Here is a 25,847-nt window from a genome sequence, read left to right as displayed (position 1 = left end):
GTTCCCTATGGGCTGGGGAGCCAGGAAAGCACATGGAGGGCACATAGGGTCCAGAGTTAGGGCTTTGAAGTTACACAGACTCATTCGGTAACCTTGGCTCTGCCCCTTTCTAGCTGTCCGACATTAGGCAAGTCCTGAGCCTCAGTTTCCTCATTTATAAGATAGGGACTGATTACGGTACCCACCTCTTAGGTATGGGGTGACAGTTAATGGAGATAATGCATGTAAATTAGTTAGCGCAGTGCTTGGAATATATTAAATACTCGGCAAGTGTGTGTTTACCCCACACCCCTAAAAGGCTAAGTGGGGAATGGGGCCCTTAGCACTTTGGAGGTAAGTCAGAAACTTTGAGCGCAGAGATTGTCACCCTGGAGGCTGAGTCCCTGAGTCGGTTTTCTTATTTGACAAAGTTCGGCAGGACTCTCACGACCTCTTGACAAGGGTCCCTTGACGGAACAATATCTGCTTTCGGCTGAAGTTCCAGCAGTTCTGCGGGCCTCACTGACCCTGTCCTGATTACCCCCAGATTGATAACAAACAGGGCACCTGAGTTATTCCTTTAAAAGTAGAGCTTATGTGGGAGATACAAATCTCTCCAAATGGGCTGAGGCAGAGGGAGGAGGCGACCTAGGAAGGGGGTGTCCTCCCAGGGAAGCCGTGGGCACCAGGCGAGCTGGTCTTGCAGGGCGGAGACTGCCCTTACGGAGACCCAGCGTGGGGACGATGGTGTGGGTGGCGGCGGGCCCTGCTGGCTCGGGTGAGCTGTGACCCGTGGCAGGAGGCCCAGCCCACCCACCAGAAAGAGGCCCCGAGGCTGAGTGGCCCCAGGCCTGAATGGGGGCAGCCCTGCCTTGCAGCCTTGGGGGCAAATCGTGATGGGAATGTCTGAAGCTCCTCAGTCTTGAAATCCCCAGCCCAGGTGGCTCCAGGGCCAAACCTTCCCAACCCCTCATCCCCTGCAGGCTCCAGACATCTCCCCCTGGCCAGCCCTGTCTTCCCAGCGGCTCGCTCTGCTAAACCGCCTGCACGGTGTGTGCTTGCAGACCAGACGCTGTGTCCCTTCCACCGGGGCCACGCAGCGAACTTCCTGAAAACTGGTGGGGCCAGGGTGGTGGCAACAGGGAAGCACCTGGTTTTCCAGAGAGGTGAGGGAGCAGAGGGTCTCAGGCTGGTGACCAGAGGCTACAGGGCTGTCCGGGGAGCTCTGAACTCTGGTCACATTGGTTCTCAATGCCATAGGATGTCGGAGCTGAGAGCGCCCCTCTCGGTCAATGGGAAGGCAGCAGACATGCCTCCCAAGGAAGCCAAGGATGGGGCAGGACTTGCCCAAGGCCACACAGGGTGAGGAGCAGCGCTGGGAAGGAGCTTGCTGCTTCTGCAACCGCACCAGGCACCAGCTCCAGCCCATGGCGCCCTGTGGGACCACGTCGCCATTTAACCTTCACCCCTGTGCACCCTCTATCCCACACAGTGGCCATGGCTGCTGGACAGCCGAAGATATTTGCTCTTAATCCAGAGGGTATGGAGGGGGCTTTGGGGGGAATTGGGGGTGCACAGGAAGATGGCCTAGCCCCGGCCCATGGCCCCGGCCCTCCTGCCACTGGGTCCTTCCCAGCACCCCTTCCCAAACAGACCCAGGGGCTCAACTTGGACCCCTAGGTGTGCTGGAAAGACAGGCTGGAATAGTAGCCACGAGAACATGTGTGGCTCCATCACTGCCTTGAGCAAATTGCTCCTCCTCTTGGACCTCAGTTATCTAATCCAGCAAATGGGAGCAGACACTGTAGAGAATAGTTTCTGGCACAGTGTCTTACCCAGAAATACGCCTCAACTTCTCTCTCCCGCCAACCCACCCTCCCCACCAATCTCTCCTGGGATTGGGCCAAGGTCAAGCATGAGTGGAGCAAAATATTTTGTGTGCAGAACGATTCCCTCCAAATCCTGACGGGGGGGACCTTCGGTGGATCCCTGTCCCCTGACCTGCAGCTTTACCAGCTCAGGCAGGGAACGGAGCCACGATGGGTCAGGGCAGTGCCACAGCCGCTGGCCTGGGGCCACTGATGGGAGCCAGAGCAGTGGGGCTGGGGGCCACGCAGTCAGGTCACTGGGAGGGGCAGAGGCGACCATCAGGGCCAGGCTAGAGAGCTATGGAGCTGGGGCTGGGGCTATTTTTAACTCAGCTTACTTTTCTCTACCTGGAAACCAACTCTTGCCGGTGGGGTAGCGCCGTTCCGGGAACGCTCTCACCCCCGAGGATCAGGGCTCTCTCAGGTTCCGGGGCTGGCCCTCTCCATTTCACAGGAGCCCTGTCTGCCCAGCCCGAGAGCTGCGCGCAGGGCAGGAGGGGAACTGGAGCCGGGCACAGCTCCCCGCGCTGACCCCGCGAGGCCCAGGCGGTGGCCCCTGCCCTGTCGTCTTCCTCCTTTCACACCGGAGAGGGATCCTGTCTCCTGGTCCGTTTAATTCTTCTATTATGTTTCCCAGACTCGGAGCCTCTGGTTCCCTATTGTCCTGAGCAGCACTTTGCATTTGTGTAAAGATTAGACGCAGTGGAACCTTCGCTCCCCTTCCAAATGGTCTTTCTCTTTTACTTTCTCAAATCCGAGTTCTTTTTCTGGCGCTAGGCTCTGCTTCCTGGTCCTCCCTCTCTCCCTACCTGTCTTTATCTGCCTCCCTGTTTGTTTTCCTCGCCACCCAGACCCCCTCCTGCTCCCTGCTGACGGGCTTGTTCTCCTTTCTTCTCTTCATGGTTCAGTAGTTTGAATTCTCTATCCACCCCCTCCCCCCACCCTAACCCTGCTTAATTCCGTATTTATATTCTCTCGGAGGCTAATAGAAATGACTAGGAGTATTGCTCACCTCATTCCAGAAATACTCTTCTAAATTCTTAGAGAGGCACCTTGCGGGGGAAGGCAGTGAGCACTGCGTGGGGAGTCTCTGTTTTTGCTGGAGAGACCGAGATCTGAGACCCAAGTCCCTGTGCCGGCTCTGCATTTACCAGCTGTGTGACCTTGACCTGACAGGGCTCTTCTCTGAGTCTCCATTTCGTCCTGGGCAGTCGGGGAGCTCATCCCAGATGATAACAGCTACCTTCCCCGGGGCCACGATGGAGAGAAGGTGAAAATGCTCTGCACAAGCGGCCGCCTAGGGGAAGGAAGGTAACTTGAGAGCTATCTCCAGCCTCAGGTTCCGTCCCTCTGTACCAGGATGGCACAGCATATGCAGACGTCCATCCGTGCTCTGGCCGTGCCCTAGGAAGAAGAAGCCCTCCTGTTCTCTGTGGCCGTCTCTTGTCCCCTTCGTAAATAAACAACAGCGATGACAAACTTGCTGCTGAACCCAGGAACTAAGACTCGAGCGCCCTGGGCTCCTGGGGACCTAATTTCCACAGTTGAAAGCCAGGCGCATATCCATCCATTCCCCCTTCCTTGGAGAGCCCTCCCCCAGAGGGTTCCTACTGTGTAGCAGGCAGGCTCCAGGCCCTGCGTCCTCTGGAGTTCTGGACCTCAAGATTGCTGGAGAGGTAAACCCAGAGTCATGAGTCAGGCAGGCTGGAGAGTAAGGCTCCCGGAGTTCCGAGAAATGAGAAGGCTTTTCCTGTTGTGCCTGGAGACAGGGTCCCTGGAAGACATTGCGGGAGGTGGACTCTGAGGCAGGGCGGGCCAGGAACAGAGGGCGACTGTCAGTTTCACGAGCTGCTTAGTTCAGCACCAGCACATCCCCGCTCTGTCTCCGGCAAGACCTGGCTTCTGAGCCAGTAGAGGGACAGAAGCAGAATGCTAGCCCCCAGGGCACACCCCCACTGTCTTGCCCTTTTTTTTGAAAGAGAGAGAGAATGTGAGCGGGGAGGGTCAGAGAGAGGGGGACAGAGGATCCCAAGCAGGCTCTGCGCTGACAGCAGCGAGCCCAATGCAGAGCTCCAACTCACCAAGTGCGAGATCATGACCCGAGCCGAAGTCAGACACTCAATTGACTGAGCCACGCAGGCACCCCTGCCTTGCTTTTTCTTTTCCTTTCTTTTTTTAAATATTTATTTATTTCTGAGAGAGAGAGACAGCGCATGAGCAGGGGAGGGGTAGAGAGAGAGGGAGACACAGAATCAGAAGCAGGCTCCAGACTCTGAGCTGTCAGCACAGAGCCCAGCGTGGGGCTCGAACCCACAAACTGCGAGATCATGACCTGAGCCGACTTAACTGACTGAGCCACCCAGGTGCCCCTGCCTTGCCTTTTTTGAAGGGAGTACCCACCGAGGTGAACCAAGCACCTTGCCATGTCCAAGGTGGGGGACCTTTCAAGGAGTGCTTTGTATGTGTGCCCACAGGGGCAATAGATTCTAGAAGGGGCCAGAACTCCTATCCCGGGCCCTGGGAGGAAGGATGGGGAAGGAGGGAAGAGGGACACTTCCTGAGTGAGGTAAGGATGAGACAGCTCTAGGCTGGTCAGAGGTCAGGGGTAGGGGTGAGTTGTGTCCTTCACTGAGGAAAGCAGGCCCAGAGAGGGCTCTGACTTACCCAAGGCCACACAGCCTTGAGCACCCCCTTCCCCCTCCCACACGATGGAAAGGGCATACTCAGCCTGGTTGGCAGTAGGCAGGTAGGACAGCAGGGTCTCTTCCAAGGAGAAAGCGGGTTTTGCTCATGGACGTCCCTTTTCCAACTCTTAGCTCTGGGCAAGAGCTATGGAACAACCACGCAGAGTGAGGAATGGGACCCAGAGCCCTTTGGGGATGACTTGAGGAAGCCCCACAGCACTGGGAGAGGTCCCTGGGCACTGCAGGGGCGCTTCAGTACTCCAGGAGGTGCTCCAGGCACAGAGGGAAGAGCGGGGCCTTCCCTCCTGCCTCCGCCCTCCCCTGCCCCCACCCCCCCCTCCAACCCCAGAGGCTGGGGCGGGCCGGGCGCCCGGGGAGGAGGCGCGTCCCTGGCTCTCCTGTGCAGCAGGGCAGGGCTGGTCGGGCAGGGGCGGGGCTGTGCCTGGTGTTATAAGAGGCAGCCAGGGCACTGAGGCAATGAGCTATCGGCTCGGCTTGGCAGCAAGACGCTGGCAGCAGGCAGGCTCCCTGCTCTGGTCCAGCCTGTGCGCTCCACCGCCGCTACAGTCGCCATGCCCGCTGCCTGGTGCTCCATCGCCCTGGCCCTGCTCCTGGCCCTGCATGAAGGTGAGCTGCCCTGGCCTCACCTGCTGCAGCAGCACTGTATCTGCAAGTCAGCTGGGAGCATGGGGGGAGGGGGAGCCCCACAGCAGCGGCAGCTTCAAGGGGCTCTGCAGGTAAAGAGGTGCTGCAGACACAGGATAGCCGCCAGCCCTTCCCACCAGGGCTGCTGGGGCTTCCCCCGGCTGGCCTGGAGCTCCTAAGCAACGAGAATGCCAACTTCCTCAATTATGCAAGAGGAGGAGCCTGGCGGGTCCCCCCATCCCACTGTGCCAGGCACCCTGACCCACCTCTCGGCCTCTCTCTTTCTCCTGTGCATGCAGGCAGGGGCCAGGTGGCTGCTGCCCCAGACCACCCTGCACCCTCCTCACCCCGTGCCCGAGCCTCCCACCTGCGGCCCCGACGGTGCTCCTGTAGCTCCTGGCTCGACAAGGAATGCGTCTACTTCTGCCACCTGGACATCATCTGGGTGAACACTCCCGGGTGAGCCACGGGGGAGGGGCAGCCAGGGCCGCTAGAAGCGGGGCAGGGGAGGGGGACTCTGGCACAGTGCAGCTCTCCCTGGACCTCCAGACAGGATCACCGAGCTCATTTTAATAGTTACTGGTTATTGTTCCAACTCCCACGTGGGGAATGCCTAAGTAATCTCGTGAGAATTCTCACGGCAGCCTGGTAAGAAAGTATTGGCTCCGTTTTCCAGATCAGAGTACTGAGGCTCAGAGAGGTTGGGTGCCTTCCCCGAGATGACACAGGAAGGAGTAAATGGTAGACAGAGACTCCATCCCAGGCCCACGGGTGCCATGCTGCCTCTGCACCATCTTCCAAGAATAATACGATTCCTGACAGTGCCCATGTCTCGGCTGTGCCAGGCCCCATGCCAAGCACTGCTCATATGTCATCAGCTCCTGAATCCTCCCCGTGGAGCAGGCAGTGCTGTTGTCCCCAGAGATGAGAAACCTGCCCTATGTCACCTGGTGGAGCTGGGGTGGGAGCCTAGTGCTGTCTGTTCTGTCTGCACCCGCACTGCCTCCGGGCCACTGCATACTTCAACTTGAAGTTTCTGTGTGTGTTTGTGTTTTTTTTTTTTTCCCTTCCCCAAATTGCAAAAGGCAAGAGAAACCCTGCACGTAAGCGTGTGTGGAGCTAATCCGCATCTAAACACTCGCTCAGGGCGGGAACCTTGCCAGTCCCTGCGTGCTGGGTCTACCTAGAGTCATTACAACTCCAACCACATCGTCTAAAATTAGCTCTGGCACCCGAAGGTGCTGGTCCAACCGGCCACAGGGCCCCGGCCCTGCCCTCAGCCCGCCTTGGCCAGACTTTCAATCTGAAATCAATCCCACCGATCTCACACACACACGCATGCACACGCAAGCCCATGCACACACCGTTTTTAAGTCAGAGCTCTAAGGCACATTTATCAGCCCTCCAGGCAAGTGGTGGCCAGGTGAGGGCAGCTGAGCTGCGAGCGCGTATGTTTACTGCTGTCAGACGGTGTTTTCTCCCCTCCTCCAGGGGTACTAGCTAGGATCCCTCCTTCAGCTTGAGTTCTAGCTGTGAGACAGGAAGAGCTGGGAGGACTCCCCACTTTCCCACTTAGGGAGGGAGCACGGTTCCACCCCCTCCTCCCCATGCTGGGTGTCTTCCCGGGCAAGGCCAGAGGTGGGGAGTGGGGAGTGGCCGAGGCCCAGAAAGGGGAGAGACCTTGTCCGAGACCACCTGACACCCAGGGAGAAAAATGCACGGAGGCTTCCTGAGGTCGGGGGTGGGGGGAGGGGCTGGCAACCTCTTGCTTCCAGCCTGATGGCCTGGTTGGCCAACCCAGTGTGTGTCGTGGACAGTCTCTGCCTGCCAGTGGTCATAGCTCATCTCATTGTCTCTCCCTCTCCCTCCCCCTCCTCTTTCTCTTCACCCTACACCACTACCTTGCTGGCTGCCCGCCCACAGACAGACAGCTCCTTACGGCCTGGGAAATCCGCCAAGACGCCGGCGCCGCTCCCTGCCAAAGCGCTGTGAGTGCTCCAGTGGCAGGGACCTCACCTGTGCCACCTTCTGCCATCGAAGGCCCCGGTAAGTGCGTGCCCAGCCTGCAGGGGCCAGGGGTGGCTGCTAGCCTGGACGCCCCTGGAGAGCAGGGGGTCTGGAAGATCAGCACAGGAGCTGAGCGACTAACAGTGAGGGGTGGGGACAAGGTCCTGGGGGCCCATAGGCTGCCCTGGGCCCATGGGTCGTGCCCCTTTCTGTGGGTAACCAGTCACCCCAAGTTCCTCCTACTCCCCAGCTCTGGGGTCTTCCAAGAGCCTCCCTCCCTCACTCCTCTCTAGGTGACAGCTAAAGCAGCTCGGGCCTAGAGAGCGGCAGGACTTCTCAGGCCACACTGCTAGTCAGAAGGAGAGCTGGGCTTTCAGACTTGGTCTGTCTGACCAAGTCCAGGGGCTTTGGATTCGGAACTGAGGCTCAGAGGGCTTTGGAGCTTCTGTGCAGAAGTGACATCTGGAGTTGGGAGGCTCCAGCACCATCCCAAGGGTGTCACAGAGTTGCTGAGGAAGGGGGCGGGCAGAGGTGCTCAGCCACATCTCTTCACTCTCTGCACCTCAGTTTTCCCATCTGTTAAAGGGGTGGGAGACTTTGTTCCCTCCCTCGTCCACTCGGAGGGTTTGGGGAAAGCAGAAAGCGGCTTCACAATCTCAGACCTCCCATCCCCGTGATGGTTTATGAGAAACTCCTCCTCTGAGACTCAGATTGTGACTCCACCCCTGCCTCAGTTTCCCCTATGAAAGGCTGTGCTCAGCTGCAGGTGGCTGGATTCTGGGAAGGCCGGGCTCCCAGCTGCCTCTTTCTGAGGCTAAGACCGTATTCCCGGTAGCTCAGTTTTCCTCAGTCCCCACCCCGCCTGGGAAAGGAAGGATGCCAGGTGCACAGGGGTGGAAATGGAAATGCNGGGGGGGGGGGGCGCTGGGCCCACAGCCAGGTGCTCTCAGGGCCCCGGACAGCCCCTCACTCGGGCCCTCACGCTGTCCCTTCAGGCCTGAAGCCGTGGGAGTCCCCGGCAGCAGACCCCCTCCAGGCGTGTCGCAGGCTGGCAGGACGTGGCTATCGNCAGAGGAAGGCGGCCCCCCCGCCGACAGAGCACCTGCCGTCCGCTTGCGCGTTTCCGTCGTTCTCCGTATGAGACAGGACTGGGTCCTTCCTGGGCAGCCGAGAGAACTGAGGCTCAGGGAGGTTACGGCATTTGCCCAAGGTCACAGCACTCTGTGGCATCTGGCTGTGCTCTCGACCGCTGTTCCCACCAGGCTGAGAAGGGGACTTTCTTAGGCGGGCTGAGGGACTGTGACCACGGAAGGCCCTCGACTGTTCCTTCGGCTCGTGTCTGAATGAAGCACCTCTTATGTGCTGGGTCCCGAGTGGCCGACCACCCAGCCTGTCCCCTCCCCCCTGTCCCAGACTAGATCCCCTTCCTGGCAGCCTCCGCAGAGCTCAGCTCGAGGCCTGGCACACGGGAGGTGCCCACGAATGTCCGTCCAACCAAACTGACTTGAGAATAGAGACACCGCATCTGGCGGTGTAGACAGGTGGCTAACGGGGTGGCTTCTGAGCCAGCTCTGTTGCCAACAAGGCTTTGTGACCTTGGGCTTGTCCCTTCACTTTTCTGTGCTTCAGGCTCCCATTTTTCAAACAGGGACAGCAGTGCAATCCATCTGTAGGGCGTTGTTGTGCAGGTCGAAGAGTTAACCTATGTGGGGCACCTCAAGCAGGGCCTGGCTCCCCATGGGAGATTTGGAGGTGTCGACAGTCCCGACCTCTGTCCCTGAGGCTCTCGGAGCTGGCTGGGGCCCAGCTCGGCCCCTCAGGGTCCCCCATCTTTGTGGAAGAAGCCTGAAATGTAGGAGAAAGGGCAGCATGGTGGGTTGGGAAAGACCCAGCATATACTTCGGAACTGTCTTTGGATGAAAGAAAAGCTCAAGATTTAGACTTTGCAAATGCAAGGGCACCTCTTGGTGGGCAAACAGCTTGCTTTGCCAACCTACCCTCATTCTCACACTCGTTCAGGCCTATTTTTATTTCACAGATTGAGAGAGGGGCTCAGAGAGGTTGACGCACCTGCCTGAGCTCCCAGAGCTGGGAACTGAAGCCAGCCTCCCCAGTCGGGGACACTTTGAGCCGGGACGAGACCACTTGGATGACGTCAGAGTCCCTGCCAGGGTCTCATCCCGGTTCAAAGGGAAGCTAAGATCCATGTTTGTCTGGGTTGAACGACCTGGAGCTGGACCTTGAAGAATGGGAGTTTTAGTAGGTTCAGTGAGGGTGAGGGGAAGGTAAACAGCCTAGAAGGAACGGCATGAGCAAAGGTGTGGACGTGGGCAGGCAAGTCATAGCAGACACTTGGCACTCTGGTCCTTCCAGCAGTATTTGATGTTGAACATCAGCTTTGTCAAAGTCCCCCATGGACAATCAGTGCAGCTTCTAGGCCGGGTCTGGCCCATCCTTGATGCACAGACTTTGTTTTCAGGGTCAGCTGTGGCTGACCTCTGACCCCAGAGCAGCTATAATTAAGGGGGCCAGCTGCTATCACTGCTGCCTCTCACTGGGAACTCATGGGCAGTCCATATCTCCTGAGATGCTAAGTTGACCCTTCTTGATTCCAGGGACATTTCTGCAGCCAAGAGCCACTTTGCTGGGCAACAGCAGGTGGCAGTGAGGGAATCGAGGCCTGCACATCCCAAGTGGAGGAAGAGATAACGCTGGTTGCCAAGGAATGCCGGAAAGGAGCCTGTGTGGAGCCCGGAGGAGAGGGGCAGCCCGGGGCCCACCTGCTGGGATGGCACTCGCTCTGGCCTCCTCGTGCAAGTGAGGGAACTTCTCTCCAGACAGCTCGTGCCCTCATGCTGCCCAGGAAAGCCTTCAGCCGCGTCCCACTGCCCTCATCAGCCCCAGCCCCACACGCCGCCAGAAGGAACCGCATGAGGAGTGTGCTAACCTGGAGGCCACGTCCCGAGAGGTTTCCTGTCTGTCGGCTCTAAACCAGGATCAATGTGCAGCCATGGACAGTCAGACCCAAGCCAGCCCTGGAGGCTGGACAGGTCTGCCTAAGGGCTGGTGTCCTGGGTGACACCCCCCCCCCATCTGACCCTTCCAGCTCTGCCTCCCCAGAGTCCTCATCCCTTCTTACCCTCGGGATGCTCCTGGTGAGAACAGCCTGCTCTACTTCACCTGCCTGTATATAACTTATTTGCTCTAAGAACTTGGAGAATCCCACTTATTTATTTTAACGTATTTTTGTAGACTCAACTGTTTACCTGTGGACTTGTATTTGTAATAAACAATGAAATGGTACCCTGGCATTTTGTCTTGGCTGAAGCAGAGGTGGGAGGCGCCTTGCAGGAAGGGGCTGCTTGGAAGTTAGGGGGACCCAAGAAGGAGAGGGAAGGGGCCTGGGGCAGGTGGCCGGAGCCCTGCGTTCCACTCCCTAAGCTCCTGCTGGGGACCTCTGGCTGCTACCCCAGCCTCTCTAGGCTTTTGCCTGTCACGTGTCTGGATAGCCATTTGTGGCTTTGACACCCAGGTTTCCTGGAGCTCTGACCCAGCGGGCTGGTCCCTACGGCTGGGCCTTTCCCAAGAGCATGTTTGGAAGGAGTCAAGCCTATGAGAATACCAAGAGCCACTTCTTGTCCAGCTACCCTGTGCTGCTGGGAGCTGTTGTGAGGCCCAGAGCCAACCTGCCCAGGGAGGGCTGGGGCCAGATGGTTCCCGAGACAGTAGCCAGTGATGGGTGTTATAGTGGAGCCCTGGCCTCGTCCCTTGCCTTGGATCTTGCTCACTTTCTGGACTGAAGAAGCCCAGGGCTCTAGGATTGGGTTGGCCAATGCTCAAGGCCCAAGAAGCAGCCCCCTGAGTTCCAGAGGTAACCGGCAGCCACGATCGCCCCTGCTGACAGTTCCTGGACCCACAGCCTGCATTTCCGCCAAATCTCCTGGGGACAAGCAGTTCCCTTTTCTCCTGGCTGGCCTGTGCTGGGAGCAGCAGGTGGCCCAAGCTGGCTACTGAAAGATAATAATTTACGTGCTACTCTGATCCTGCCTTGTCCGTGAAGCCAGCCCTGACACCCTCATGGATGAATAGCGTGCTGACGCATATTCAAATCCTACTGTATACTGGCATTGAAATCCTACTGTATACCGGCACTTTACTATATTGATTCATTTCCTCCTCATCACAGCCCTGTGACATGGGTACGTGTATTATCTCCATTGTAAAGATGATGAAATTGAGGCACAGAGAAGGCAACTAACTTGCCCTAGGTCACATAGTGAGCAAGGGGTGGTATCAGGATTTGAACCCAGAGTCTATAGTACTTATGAATATACATATTTCATAAATATTATGGATTGAAGTCATGGATCAGCACTGCAGGGGGACCCAGAACAAATCTCTTTCTGGGCCTCAGTGTTTTTCAGTCTATAAAATGAGAAACAATAGTCTCAACCTTGTACAAACACTGAACAGACTGCTGGGCTCAGCTCTGGGCCCAATAGGAGGCAGAAGCTGCTTGTCAGTGCCGTCAAAGGGGTTATGTAATGAGCAGAACAGCCCCAGGGCTGAAGGAAGAGGTGGGGTGGGTGGGGTGACGAGGGGTGGTCAGAGAAAGAATCCTGGACAAAGGGGCTACTCCTATAGCCTCCAAAGATGAGAATGGCTCAAATAAATAGAAAGAAATGTGGGAGGGAACTCCAGCCAGAGGGAACAAGGAGATGAAGGCAGGGATGGCAAAGGAGGGGATCCACGGAGGACCCCTAAGTGGCCGGAGCCCGGTGAGGGAAGAACAGCAGGAGATGACACCAGAGAGTCCTTGTGGCCAAAGCGAGGAGGCTGGACCTTCTCTCATGGGCCGCAAAGGGTCTATGAGTGCCAGGGGCCCTGGTCAGAGCTGGGCTTCTAGAATATGCCACCAGAGGGCTGCACAAGGCCAGAGTGAATGGGGAAGCAAGTTCACCACCCCACCCCACCCCACCCTAACCCCGCCCTCAGGGGTCCACAGAGCATCCTGGGTGGTGAGGGTTGGGGTAAGGGAGCCCAGGGCCGGGGAACACCTCTCAAATCTCAGCAGAGCCCGATGCTGGAAGACTCTCCCTCCCCGGCAACCCAGCATTCCATGCAAAATGGCCCTGCCTCCCGGGAAACCCAAGAGCAATAGCCAGTGGCCAGGCTGGGCAGCTGAGCAGGGCCACCCCAGGATGGCAGGTGTGATGGCAGCCTGACAGGAGGGTGATGAGACACTGGCAGAGGACATGCCAGAGGCCCGGGGAGGCAGGCACGGGCCCCTGTGGCCCTGGCCAGAGTTCAGAGATCAGAGACTCAAATGATTAAGTCACAGAGATGATTAAAGGGAGAGGAGGAGGCCCGGGAGGCAGGAAAAGGCAAGGTGACAAGGCCGTCCCCAGGATCCTGACTCCTGGGGACTGAGGGCTTCCTGCACTTTGGGGGGATCCTACTGCGGCCTTCCTCAGTCGTGCCTCTCTCTGCGGGGCAAGAGGTTTGCAAGGCCAAGGTGGGGTGTGTGCCCCTAGTCTGCGCCTGCTACCGGGCCACCCTGTGGAGCTGGGGCGCCCGGAGTACGGGGGAAGGAGGGACAGTGCAGAAGGGGCAGAGGGAAATCTCTGAGGAGCGGCTCCCAAGTCAAAGGAAACCCTGGGAAGCAAGATGTCAGCATTTGGGGAAGTTTGTCTGGATTTTATAGGACATCTCCCCTTTTGCTGCCTTCTTCTGACTTTTCCATAAACACTTAACAGTTTTGTCAAGGCTTTTTGAGTCCAAGTTAGGTCCCTTTTGGCTAGAACACCAGGCAGAGACAGGTCAGAAGGGGGCACAGAATGACCCAGGTTCACTCAGGTACCATGTACAGATGGAGGCTGAGGCAGAGGGGAGTTTCGTTCCAAGTCCAAGACCACGCAGCCTGATACACACCCAGGCTGTAGACTGGGTCTTACCGTCCCCTCACTCAGGAAAGAACCCCAAGGAATGAGCCTCTCTCTCTCTCTGATTAAAAATGGAGACCAGGTTGTTGGGTTTCCAGTTCAGAAATGTCATCTGCTAATGAATAATCACCTCTCAGGAGACTCCTGTGAGCAAGACAGACACAGCTCTGGCCCCACAGGCCAAGAGGAGAGCCCTTCAAAAAACCACTATTGGGAGCACCTGGGGGTCTCAGTCAGTCAGTCGGTTAAGTGTCCGACTTCAGCTCAGGTCATGATCTCATGGTTCCTGAGATCAAGCCCCGCGTTGGGCTCTGTGCTGACAGCTCAGAGCCTGGAGCCTGCTAGTGATTCTGTGTCTTTCTCTCTCTCTCTGCCCCTCCTCCACTCACATTCTCTTTCTCAAAAATAAACATTTAAAAAAATTAAAATAAAGTTTAAAAAAGCACCATTAAATATTAAGATATAATAATAACAACAAAAACAATAGCTAGCATTTACTGAGCACTCACTAGGCGCTTTCTGGATATGAATTACTGAGCACTCACTAGGCGCTTTCAGCATATGAATTCCTTGGTTCTTTACAACAACCTATATGGCAGGTTCTACCATTATTATTCCCATTTTACAGAAGAGGTAACTGAGAGGTAACTGAGAAACTTGCTCAAAGTCACAGAGCTACTATATGGCCGAGCTGGGATTTAAACCTCAGGCTCTAAACTTCTATGTCTTACTGCCTCTCTGTTAGGACATCCACACTGTGATGGAGTTCCTGGGGCGAGGGAGCCCAGGGTGGCTTCCTGAAGGAGGTGACATCTAGGCCAAGCTCAAGGGAATCAGTCAAGTGAAGGAGAGTAGATAAGAGTGTTCCAGGCAGATGGAGCAGCAGAGGTGAAGGCTTGGTGGGGGGAAGGGAGCTCTGCTCAGGAGCCCCCTTTCAGGGAGCCAAAGAGGAAGGGGACATGGGGAAGCCTGGGGAGGGGGAGGCAGGAAGGGGAAGTGCCCTCTTGAGCCCCAGGTCAAGCCTGAGCACCTAGCATGGGAGAAGGAGCTCCAAGCAGAGAGGTCTACAGAAGCTGTCACTCTCCGTCACAGCCTCAGACAAGGTCTCCCAGGAGAATATGACTGTGCCTGCAATACCCTCCACTTGTGCTTCGTGCCTTTGGAGGCGCCCACCCTTGCTGCCCTCGAGGGCTTCACAGGCTGGCAGGGAAGACAGACAAGGCCGAGGGAAGGGACGGGAGGTGGGCTATATTACGGACTGCCCTTCCAGCTGGGTGCGTAGTGGAAGAGAGTGGGTAAGGTTTGCACAAGCTGGAAGAAGGGGAAGGGCATCGCGGCTGGGGGGAAGGGCATGAAGGGTGTCTGGCCGGAGCTTGGAAGGATCTGAAGAAAGGCAGCCGGCCTGATCAGCATGGGGCCAGGCTGGGAATGGCAGCCAATGCCAGGAATTTGAACTTGAGTGATGGGAACCAGCAGAGGCGGCTAAGCGGGGAACAGCGAGGGCAGGAGCTGGCCTCGGGCAGCGGGCTTGTCGCTGTCCCCTCCTCAGCCACTGCTCGCAGTTCACCAGGGCCCTCCCGGCCCCTCTCAGGGGAGAGCAGACTGTGGGCCGCGCCTGCCAGGGACCTGAGCCAAGAGCCCTCAGCAGCTCAGAAGGGGGCCGTGTGCAGGCCCGCCCCGGGAGCCCTGAAGAGGAATGTGGCTTAATTAATTCTCCGAAGCTCAGAGGGCCTCGCCTTGTGGGAGCAGCTGCCGGGGCAGGCCTGGCTGGCTGCCACTGGCCCAGCCTGTCGATCACTCAGTGCCGAAGAGCGTGAGGGGGACAGCAGGCGGGGGGGGGGGGAGACAAAGGGGCTTGGGGGGCCAGCCCCTCACCTCCAGGCACACACGTGTCCTCCGACCCCTTCACAGCTAAACGCTGCAATGACAGTAGTAGTAACAGTGCTCCCCATGTAGCAGCCGCCTTGCTAAGCATGTCTAGGCTCTCTCATCTAATCGTGGCAAGGACCAGTGAGGTGGGGACCGTTAGCTCCATTTTGCCGATGAGCTAACCGAGGCTCAGAGCGGTAAACTTGCTTGCCCAGGACCGTGCATTCAGAGACATCGGAATTTGGACTCAGGGAGTCTGGGTCCCAAGAGCACGTTGTCATAACCACCATTCTGGGCTGGCTCAGTGGGGGAAATCAAGGCTCCAGGGAGGGAGGGAGGGAGGGAGGATTCCTTCCCCAAGGACAGCTGACTAAAAAGGGGGCCCCAGGATACTAAGTTACTAAGAGGAATAAGGGTCGCAGAAGGAAAGGCCACACCCCTGGCCTCTGCTTCGTTAGCCTCCACCAGAGGTTTCCCTATGGGACCGCCAGGGATGGGTGGCTCACTGCTGCAGGCAGGGGAGGCCGGAACACGTGATCCTGTCTCCCCCAAATCTAGCCATTTGGCACCGGGTCTACCGCCTGGTGCTGTCCCAGAGGCCCTGTAACAGCACCGTGCACTCTGTGGCTCTCCTCCGTGACCCTATTCCCCTCACAGGTCGGAGACAGAGGCTAAGGGGGACTCAGTGGGTCAGTGACAGGCTGGACCAGGGCTTTATGGCTAGAAAGCGGCAGAGTCAGGACAGGTACCCAGACCCGAAGGAGGGCAGCGAGGCCACATTGCATCCTGTCTCTGAGCCTCAGTTTCCCCATCTGCCGTGCAGGGACGAGATGGCCGTTGCATAGGCCCATTAATTACAGCCCACACTAATGCATTCCATGCATCAGGAACTGTCCTAAGTACTTTGTATGATTTTTAAATATTTTCCAAACTAAGATTTTATTCATACCTACATAATATATCATCATAAGGCTACAGCATAATGAGTCTGTTACCTCCTAGGTATATCTTTAACGTTGTCCAATTTCCCACCAATAAAATAGTGCTGGGTGCTACATTTGTCCATAAATTTTATATTCATTCCTAATTCTCTTTTGCTACATATTTTTTTTATTGGGATATAATTCATACACCATAAAATTTGTTCTTTTAAAGAGTACACTTCAGTGGGTTTTAGTATATTCACCGAGTTATACAACCCACCACCGCCATCTAATTCCAGAACATTTTTATCTCCCCGGAAAGAAATCGCCTTTAGCAGTCATTCCCCACATGCCGGTCCCCCCCAGCTTCCGGAAATTACTGATCTGCCTTCTGTCGCTATGGGTCTCCCTACTCTGGACATTTCACATGAATGAAATCGAACACGGTGTGGCCTTTTGTGCCTTCTTTCACTTAGTATCAGGTTTCCGAGGTTCGCCACGCCAGAGGTGTGTGTCAGAACTTCACCCCTTTCCGTGGCTGAATGATATTCCACTGTAAGGATGAATTACATCTGACTTATCCATTCATCCACTGACGGACATTTGGGTTGTCCGAACTTTTTGGCCCAAGCACATTTTAGCCCTCAACAGCCCCATGGGGAGGTGCTATTATGTCATCAGATAGACAAAGAGACTGAGTGGCCCCTCCCAGTTCCCTTAGCCTGTAAGCAGCCATGGAGAGGCAGCTTTGCCCCAGGAGTCTAGTTCTGGAGATGGTGGCTTTGGCCATTGGGCCAAATACTGCCTCCTTAGTCAAATAGGGTAGAACAGCACGCATAGGAAACCACAGTAGAGGGGACACCCACTAGGCTTTAAGCAAAGGGTGGCATTTCCCAGCTGCGTATCTGAAGGTGGCTAAGCCAGGGTGTGCCAAGCAAGGGATGTCAGAACCTCCAGTGATTTAAAAAAAAAAAAAAGTACGCTTTTGGCACACAGGTGACTGTTTCAGAAATGGGGACATCTCTTCACGCCTGGGTGGGCCTGTCCCTCCCTGCTGGGCATCACTGACCTGCAGCCTAGAACCCATGCGCCCACCCATCCCCACCTAGGAAGGCCTGGCTCCCCTCATGACCCCGAGGCCCTGCCACTGGGTGGCAGAAGAAGGATTCTGGGTGAGGCCAAGGTCAGAGGTACAGTCAAGGTCATACACAAGTGACCTTGGGTGCATCTTTACCTCCTCGGGGCTTTCATCTATTAAGTAATGGAATAAGAAATCTAATGGTAAGGCAACGCATACACCAAACCTTGTGGCTTAAAAAAAATGAAAAAATATAGAAGCATCTAGAATAAAAAGTAAGACTTCTCCTTGCCTCTCAGTCCAAGGTAACCACTCTGAGATGAGGTACACAGGCTTTTTCTATCGACTCAGACATATGTTTTGTATCTAACTTTTTAGAAGCATTTGAAATAACAAATGGAGACATAAGTGTCTCTATTCTACAGCCTGCTTTCCTCACTCCAGAAGCATCTTTCCAGACCAGCACACACAGATCCACCCCAGGCTTAATTTTAACAGGTCCCTGGAATGGTCAGACAGACTGCTGTTTATGTAACCATCCACCTGCTAAACCCTTTTGGACCACCTCCATTTATTGTTTCCATAAACACGCTGCAGCAAATATCTTGTTTACATGACCTGCCCACAAAGAACAGATTTTTAGGCGTGAAACTGCTGGGTCGAAGGACATGTGCATTTTAAGTATTCTGCCAAGAATGAGGTTTCAATTTGCACTCCTGCGCTCGCTGGGTATGAGTGCCCTTTTCCTTACATCCCTTCCAGCACTGGCTGCTCTGATTCAGAAGCCTTTCCTTTCCTTTCCTTTCCTTTCCTTTCCTTTCCTTTCCTTTNACAGAGCCCGACGCGGGGCTTGAACCCACAAACTGTGATATCATGACCTGAGCTGAAGTCTGATGCTTAACCGACTGAGCCACCCAGGCACCCCCAGAAACCTTTTCTTCACAAGGAATCTGGGGTGCAACAGATACATCTCTCGCTGCCTGGACTGGGAAGGATGAGGGGTCTGGCAGCACTCAGATGTCCCGTCCACCCCTCCCAGTTGGTACAGAGGACCTTGAGGGTTCCCCAGTGCTGGGTCTCTAGGATCCCATCTGGATCCCATCCCTGTCCCCCTGTGGCCAGTATTAGTTCCCAGCCTCGCAGTTGGTCCCCTGTGGAGCTTAGGGAGGGAGCAGAGGTTGGCCAGTCTCCTCCCTCGGCTGCCCCCGCCCTCTCCTAACAAATGTGCCTTGGGAACGTCCTTCTACCGACATCTTCCCCAGAAAGCATGTGCGACGGGAGACTTTAGACACTTGAATGTGTGGGTTTTTTAAAGACAGGGAGCCTGGATCATCCTTGTCCCTTCTCAGACTGTGATCCAAACTAGTCTTTTTAAAAAGACCGGATCCTGCTTTTGCCTCTGCTCAGACCTTGCTGTATAGACCCAGGCAGGCTGCTGACCCTTCTGGGCACCAGGCTCCCGGCTGCCTTCCCAGGGAGATCCTTCCCAGGGAGTTGGCACAGAATCTGCCCCCTCCAGAGCCTCCACGCTGGCCCGGCACACTGATGACTCCCAAGGTGGAAGGAGGGCTCCTCCTGGGGGGGTGGCAGCCTGGAGACAAGGGAAGGGCAGGGAGGGCAGAAGAGGGCAGCGTGGCCCCCCTCCTCGGAGCCGGCCACCTGAGGCTCCCTGCCTGTGACTCTGAAGAAGCATGTCATGAGCCTGGTCCAGTGGAGCCCCACCTGGCTAATAGGAGACCGTGCCTGCATACGTGCACAAAAGGGGACGCGTACGTGTACAATGTATTCTTGTGTGCATGGCTGGGGGTCTTTCTGCAGGTCTACAGGCATTTGGGGTTGTGTCTCATGTGATGGGTCTTCATGCATGGGTCACATGTGTGCACATTCCCGTACATGTCGACATGTGCAAACACGCATGTGTGAATGCCCCTGAGTAAGTCTGCCTGATTGTGGCTGCATAGACGTGTGTGCATATATGTGCCTACTATGTGTGCCCGCACGAGGATGCATGTGTGCCGGTAGGATGTGCGTTCAAGTCCAGGATGATCAGTGACGGATGTGTGGGTGCAAGAGCGACATGAGCACACACACAGGTGCATGTGTGTATCTGGGTATGTGTGAGAACACGTGCATGAGTGTCAGTGAGTGTGGATTGAGGGTGCGCATTAGTGTGAACACATGAGGGTAGATCTAGAGGTATTTCAGTATGTGTGTGGCCATTACCAGACATGGAAATACTGGACTCCTCTGGGTCTGTGAACCATCATATTTTCTCCGGGACCCACCTCACCTTGCCTGGACCTCCCTCCCCACTCACACTAAGGACAAAACAGAAGCACATTGTCACCGCTTAAACTCTGATTATCTTGCCTCATTAACAGGCAGATTAAGTGTTTTAGTAACAGTAAGTCATAAACTTTATTGATCTTAAGAACAAACATGGGTATATCATAGATGCAAAAATCATATGGAATTTGAACCAGAAGCACAGAAGTGGAGGATTTCCCACCTGCTCCCCCCGCCTAACCTCCAGGGAGCTATTAGTGGCCTGGGCTAACAGTGTTGGGTAAGTGCATACTGCGGGGTCAGGAAGGGAAGGCGAGGGAGGAGCCGGAGCAGAGAGCCCTGCCTCAGTTTCCCCCCGGGTCACACCACGGAGCTCCATCCCCACCCCACACCCAGGTAGATGATTGTCCTGGGCCTGGGGGCCCCCAGCTCTGGCTCAGGTGAAGGTGGAAGAGTGGGGGTAGCAGGCAGAGTCCTGGCCAGACCCCCACTCTGCCAGCAAATGGGCAAAACACAGCCCCTCGCAGCCTCCATGTCCTCATCTGTAACCCAAGGAAAACCCAGGACTTCTAATGCAAGGACCCTCAAAATACAAGGTCCTATATCTGCCTGCTTTTCTTTGCTCTCCTCTCTCCTGCCCCTAGAACGATTTCTCTGCCCTCCCCACCCTCAGCTCCTCCGGCTCCTTGCTCGGCCTGCCCAGCCTGCTTGCCCCACCTGGCTACATATTTGTGTCTTCCTGACTGGACTGTGAACTCCCAGGGCAAGGACAGGCTCGGGACATTCCTGGGTCCCCAGAGCCCACCCCAGCCTGGCATGGCTTAGATATCAGTCACTATTTGACTTTAAAAATAGAAGATAAAGAGGGAAGGGGAGGGAGAGGACGGGATCTAGAAGCAACAATGTTTAGTACACACCGCAGGTTGTCGGGTGCCTCTGCACTGGTGAGTCAGCCTGACCCTTGCCCTGGAGGAGGGAAGAAAAAGCTCCATTTATCAATCTCCACCCCGTGCAGGCACCACTCCCGGCCACTTGCAAACCTTATCACTTTGGATCCCCACTGCACACCTGGGAGGTAAGCAATATTTTTATTCCCATTTCATAGATGCAACAACTGAGCCTCAGAGATGAGACAGCAACAGCAGAGCTGGGACTTAGGCCCTCCTGACCCCGGGACCTTCAGGCTCCCTCCTCCCAGATCCCTTCTCTCTGTTATGAGTTCCCTCCCCACTCACCCATTTCCCATGGCACTTAGCAAGTGTCTGTGGGTGCGGGGGTCTGCCGAAGGTGCCTATGGCCTGTGCCATGAAGAACAGGGTTGGTGGACAGATGCCTCAGCTCCCTGGTCCCTTGATTTTGAGACTGGTTCTTCATGTCCCCTGAGCTCCAGGCCACTCCTGCTGCTTCATAACTTGCCTGATTGGCTTCCTTCCCTATTCTCACTTCACATCCTTTACGGCTTCCTTGAATCACCTTGCAGGTAAACTCCGTGCCTTCAAATCCTAGTTCAGGTCTGCTTCTGGGGATCCCATCCCCAAACGGAGGGGCAGCTGCTGTGGGGCTGTGAGTGCCCAGGTGGCCGGGAGAGCCTGGCCCCAAAGGGGCCCCTGTCTCAGAGGCCATGGGGCTTGTGTGGGTGTGAAGGAGTTGTGTGGGTGTCCCGGGCCAGCCTGAGGAGCCCTGGCAGGCAGGAGGCCCGGGACCGGGTGTGTGCAGTGTCAGGCCAGGGTGCAGGGCTCTGTGCGTGCTGGGGGGACAGAGGGTGTGGGTGTGAGCACAGCAGCTGATGGGAGGCACGGCTTGTCTCGGAGCCCAAGACCGCACCCATGCCTTTCTCCCTTCTGCAGAAGCACACCTCAGACTCAAACATCCGTCCCAGGTAGGCCTTGGGTCACCCCTTGCTAAGAGCCCTGAGGAGGGGGTGCCGGGGGAGGGAATCCTCAGCCCCCTCTGGCCTGAGTCCTTCTGACAGAGAAGGGAGGCTGCAGTGTAAAGCCCTAGGTGTGAGTCTGAGCAATCCGGTGTCCTTCCCTGGGCCTCAGTTTCCCCTCTTCATCAAATGGTGTAGGGCCTGGGTGGGGGCGAGGAAGTGAATGAAGGGAGTGGAGTGCCCATTGAGGACCCCTGCTTTCCACTTCTGCCGGACAATCATTTGCACTCCCAATGTCACATGTGGTGCATCTTGCCCCTCATTCCTGCATGCTTTCAGAAAAGGGTATTACTTTATCCAGAGGAGTAAATCTCTAACAATGGAAGCTCAGGCATTGGAAGGGACATAGCCTGACTCTGGGGGCTGGCCCTCGTTACACCTCTCAGATAACACCATGTCAGCCACTAGGCAGGCAGGCAGCCACATCGAGTGGGAAAAACACAGGCTTTAGAGCCAGACAGACTTGGGCTCAAATCCCATGTGACTCAGAGAAGCCCGTTAACCATTCTGAGCTTCAGCTTCCATGGCTGTGAAATAGGCTGACGATGCCCCACCAGTCAGGTAATCATCTTCAATCTCCTTTAATCCTCAAGCTGGTGAGGAAGCAACTCTGAGCAGAAATTGACAGAAGAGGAAAGAGGGGCCTAGAGAAGAGCAAGCAGGCACTAAGGAGGCCAGCCCCTGCCCAGGCAGGCACGGAGTGGTCCGGGACCTGCCTGCCTCCCTCCCCAGGAGACCCTGGGCCTGGGCTGTGCCCTGTCTATTCCTGTGTCCTCTTCCTGACCTGGGTCTGACCCGACACTCACCCACTGCCCAAATCATGCACCTGGCTGGTGGAGTAGCTGAGGCTGGGCTTGTAGTATCAGCCCTTCTCTGGGTACCTTTGGACTCATGAATACTGGGAGCTGGGCCAGGAGGTCCAAGGGCCCACAACCTGATCTTACTCCCTCGAGAAGCTCTTAGAGCCCCCATGGCACCTGGGATAGGCAAGCATGCCCCAGCCACAGAGGGAAACTGAGGACTTCTGACTTTAGCCCGGAGAGGAAATCAGAGACCTCTTTGGTTATCTTCAGGACAGCAGAAAAAACGAAACCAATATAATTGCACTTCTAGGGGTGGCTGGGTGGCTGGGTTAAGCATCCAACTCTGGATTTCGACTCAGATCATGATCCCACCATTCATGGGATCAAGCCCTGTGTCAAGCTCCACACTGAAAGCAAGGATCTTGCTAGGGATTCTCTCTCCTCCTCTCTCTGCCCCCCCCCCCCACTTGTGCGCATGCACACACTCTCTCCCTCTCTCTGTCTCTCAAAATAAATAAAATAAACTTAAAAAATTCCACTTCTAGGTGTATACCCTACAAAATGTTCACAAAATATTCATGCTGTTGTGCATACACGATTTGCACACTTCTCTGTATGAATATTTTGCTCTTGAATTTCATGTAAGTTAAATCCTATGGTATGTTCTCTTTTGTGTTTGGCCTCTTTGGGACCACATTGTATTTTTGACATTCATTGATGTTACGTGCAACAAAGTTTCTCCTTTCTCAGTGCTCTAGAGGATTCCATTACATGACTAGACCACTATTTGTTTATTCATTAGGCTGTTGTTGGAAGTTGGGCTGTTTCCAGTCGGGAAGCCATTACAAATAGTGTGGCTTTGAACATTTTTGCAGCTCACTGACCACTGATTCTGCCGGGGTAGCGGAATTTCTGGGGGTCCTGGGGGTAGGATTGCTGGATCATGGGATCGTTTTCAGCTTTATTAGACTCTGGTGAATAGTGTTCCAAAATGCTTTCCCATTTTGCACATCCGACAGCTTCACAGTCTCAATAAGCACTGGTATGGCCAAATTTTCCCCTTCCGGCCATTGCTGCAGGTGTGGAATGGTATCATGGCTGCCACTGTATTTTGCATTTTCCTGGCGCCTGATGAAGTTGAAGGGAACGCCTTGGTTTGCATTCCCTGGTTGCTGAGAGCCTGAGGCAGGGATGCCAACAAGTTGTTTCACTGGCAAACATATTACTCTCCTAGGGTTGCTATACCAAAACACCACACACAGTATGGCCGAAAGAAGAGACGCTTGTTATCTCACAGTTCTGGAAGCTACTAGAAACCCAAGATCAAGGTACTCTCAAAGTTCATTTCTGACAAGGCCTCTCTGCCCATCTTGTGCTGTGTCCTCACATGGTCTCTTCCCTGGGCATGAGTGGAAAGAGATCTCTGGTGTCTCTCCCTTTTCCTATAAGGATACTAACTCTATTACATTAGGGCCTCACCCTTAGGGTCCGATTTAACCTTCATCACCTCCCTAAGGGCCCTGTCTCCATAGGTACAATTCAGTCCATACCAGCGGGTGATCCTAGGAAAACTCGTCAGGGTGTAGAGATGCAAGAGAGGGCAGGAGGAGGCCACTGAGGTTATGTCAACCAGCAGGTACCGCCTTGGGCATCTGGACTTTCATCCCGCAGGGAGACTCTGGGAAACTGTGTAAACCACACCTCAGAGTGAGGCAGCTGGGCCAGTGGGTCATTGGCTGTGCGCTGTTTCAGATATGGGACGGCGTTGACCCCCCGGCACTTCCCAGGCTGCGTAGAAGCCCTGAAGCTCAGAGCAGGAGGCACTGGCTGGAGCACACTCAGGAATGGTCAAAGGTCAAATTCCCAGTTGCGTGCAGTGGCTTCTTGATCGCAGTGAGATTTTGAATACTGCATTCCAGTATTTTGAATAATGGTATGGACAGATGCCCAGAGGGAGGAATGGTATTGTCCAGCCTGGGGCGATGAGGGAAGGGGAGGCAGGTGAGACTGAGGTGGGGTTCAGCAGAGCCCCTACCATGCAGGTCAGATGGAAAGTTTCTCCCTTGGGGCTCTGGGAAGGGCAAGTTGCCCCTCTCCATGCCTATCTGCTTAGAAACTCGAGCCAGGCTATGTTCCCGAGACCATCCCCAAATGCTGTCTTCCAGCCACCCCCCCCTCCAGTCCTCCAACTCTCCCCAATCCAACCCTCAGCACAGCAAGCACCCCAAGATCACAAGAATGCCTCATGCAGCCCTAGGAGACACCATTCCCAGCAGAGAGGCAGCAAGCTAGGCCTGGGGCCTGGCCAGACAGCAAGGATGAAGGAACAAGCCTCCCCAGGGTGGACCTTGAGCTAAGGCAGAAATGCAGAGGACCACTGAGTGTTTAATCTCATGCCATCTCACTTCAGACGGTGCTGCTTCACTGGGTCTTCTCACGGGTCGGAAGGGCTGTGTTGATTTGCACTGTCTGTGGAGCCTGCATGAGAGTCAGGAAGAGCCTGGGCCCGGGGGCGTAGGTTTGAATGGGCACACCCCCACCACCACCACCATTTTAGCCTGAGGGAGACTAGAAAGTAGGAGCCTAAGACAGGCCTGAGCAGCGTCCAACTGCTCTGCATAGCTATCAGTTTGGAATCCAGCCATAGCCAATTCTGTATTCAAATAACAAACACCTTCCCTATAGACACAGGTGTAACCTTGGCGAAGGCCAGACATTAGAGGCACCTGTTTGTCAGGCCAGACTTTCTTTGGCGAACCACATCTCCCTCATTAATCCTGCTCTGTCCAGTGGCTCAGGTGGGGTTCTCTCCCCCCACGCGCTCAGGCAGGGCAACTCATGAACCAGGATTGGCCAACTAGAGCATCTGCCCCTCCTCCCAGGCACTGTGATTGGCTCGAGGATAAACACGTGACCCAAGCCAGGCCAATAGGAGTCTTCCCTGAGACTTCAGCCAGAGCTCTCCAGAAAGTCTCTCTTCTGAGACTGTGAGCTATAAAGGTGAGGCTGTAGCCGCTGGTGGACATCTTGCATCACATAGAGAAAAATCTGCTTGGAAAAAAAACAAAGGCAGGCAAGCCTAGCTGAGAGATAGAAAGATAGTCTTAATGGCATCAATTAAACACCTGGATGCAGCATGTCTGAAGTGCCTCAGACTTGTCATTTGCATGAGACAACACATTTCCTGCCTTGCTTACATTTCATCAGGGTTTCTGTCACTTGGAGTCTAAAGGGTTCTGATTAAAACAGCAAGTGAGAAGACAGCCAAGCCCTTTCTGCACCTTCAGATCCCAGAAATACACAGAGATATGCAGGGAGATTTTTTTAAGGGCTGTTGCAATTAGAATGTTGCAATGAGGCAAAGATCCTTGTCCTGCTGCCCTCCTTCGAGAAGTGACAATTGACTAACGAGGCAGAGTGAATTCTGCCGGCAGGTTATGTTCAAGAGTTCAGAATGTCACTCACATTGGAAGGGCTGGGTCTCAGCAAGCTGTCTTCCACCTGACTATCCAGAGTGCTCTTGCAGGTGGCAACGCCTGTGGCACACTTTCCTGACCAACAGCTCTGGGGCCGTGGCATTCGTTTTTCATTTGCTGAAGTATGAGGGGCAGCGCTGCCCAGATTTAGGAGAAAGGGCGGAAGAGATTGCATTCTTGCAACACCGACACAAATGAACATTGTTGCACGTTGCTCCAACTGATTCCCTTGTTAATGCCAGTAAGTGCAACAAACCACCAGAACAGTCACCCGTAAGGGGTCTGGGTAAATAAATGAAAGTATTGTAGATTTAAAAAGAAGTAAGGTAGCTCTAAAATATACTGACATAGAAATAC

The 25,847-nt window shown here is 55.2% G+C and overlaps 1 protein-coding gene across 1 annotated transcript; it reads left to right on the top strand.

Moving 5' to 3' along the window:
• Positions 1-723: 723 nt before the first annotated feature.
• Positions 724-9,892, top strand: EDN2 (endothelin 2). Its single transcript, XM_077752174.1, has 8 exons — positions 724-757; positions 1,044-1,145; positions 3,059-3,158; positions 5,034-5,158; positions 5,476-5,635; positions 7,100-7,222; positions 8,179-8,241; positions 9,799-9,892. Exons 1-8 carry the CDS (start codon positions 724-726, stop codon positions 9,890-9,892), a joined length of 801 nt encoding a protein of 266 aa, XP_077608300.1.
• Positions 9,893-25,847: the final 15,955 nt, after the last annotated feature.

This window comes from Crocuta crocuta, unplaced genomic scaffold, assembly GCF_008692635.1.
Source record: "Crocuta crocuta isolate KB4526 unplaced genomic scaffold, BGI_CrCroc_1.0 scaffold367, whole genome shotgun sequence".
In the NCBI taxonomy this organism is placed as follows: Eukaryota; Metazoa; Chordata; class Mammalia; order Carnivora; family Hyaenidae; genus Crocuta; species Crocuta crocuta.
Note: the sequence above shows the minus strand (reverse complement) of the source record. Positions and strands in the feature narration are given on the sequence as shown.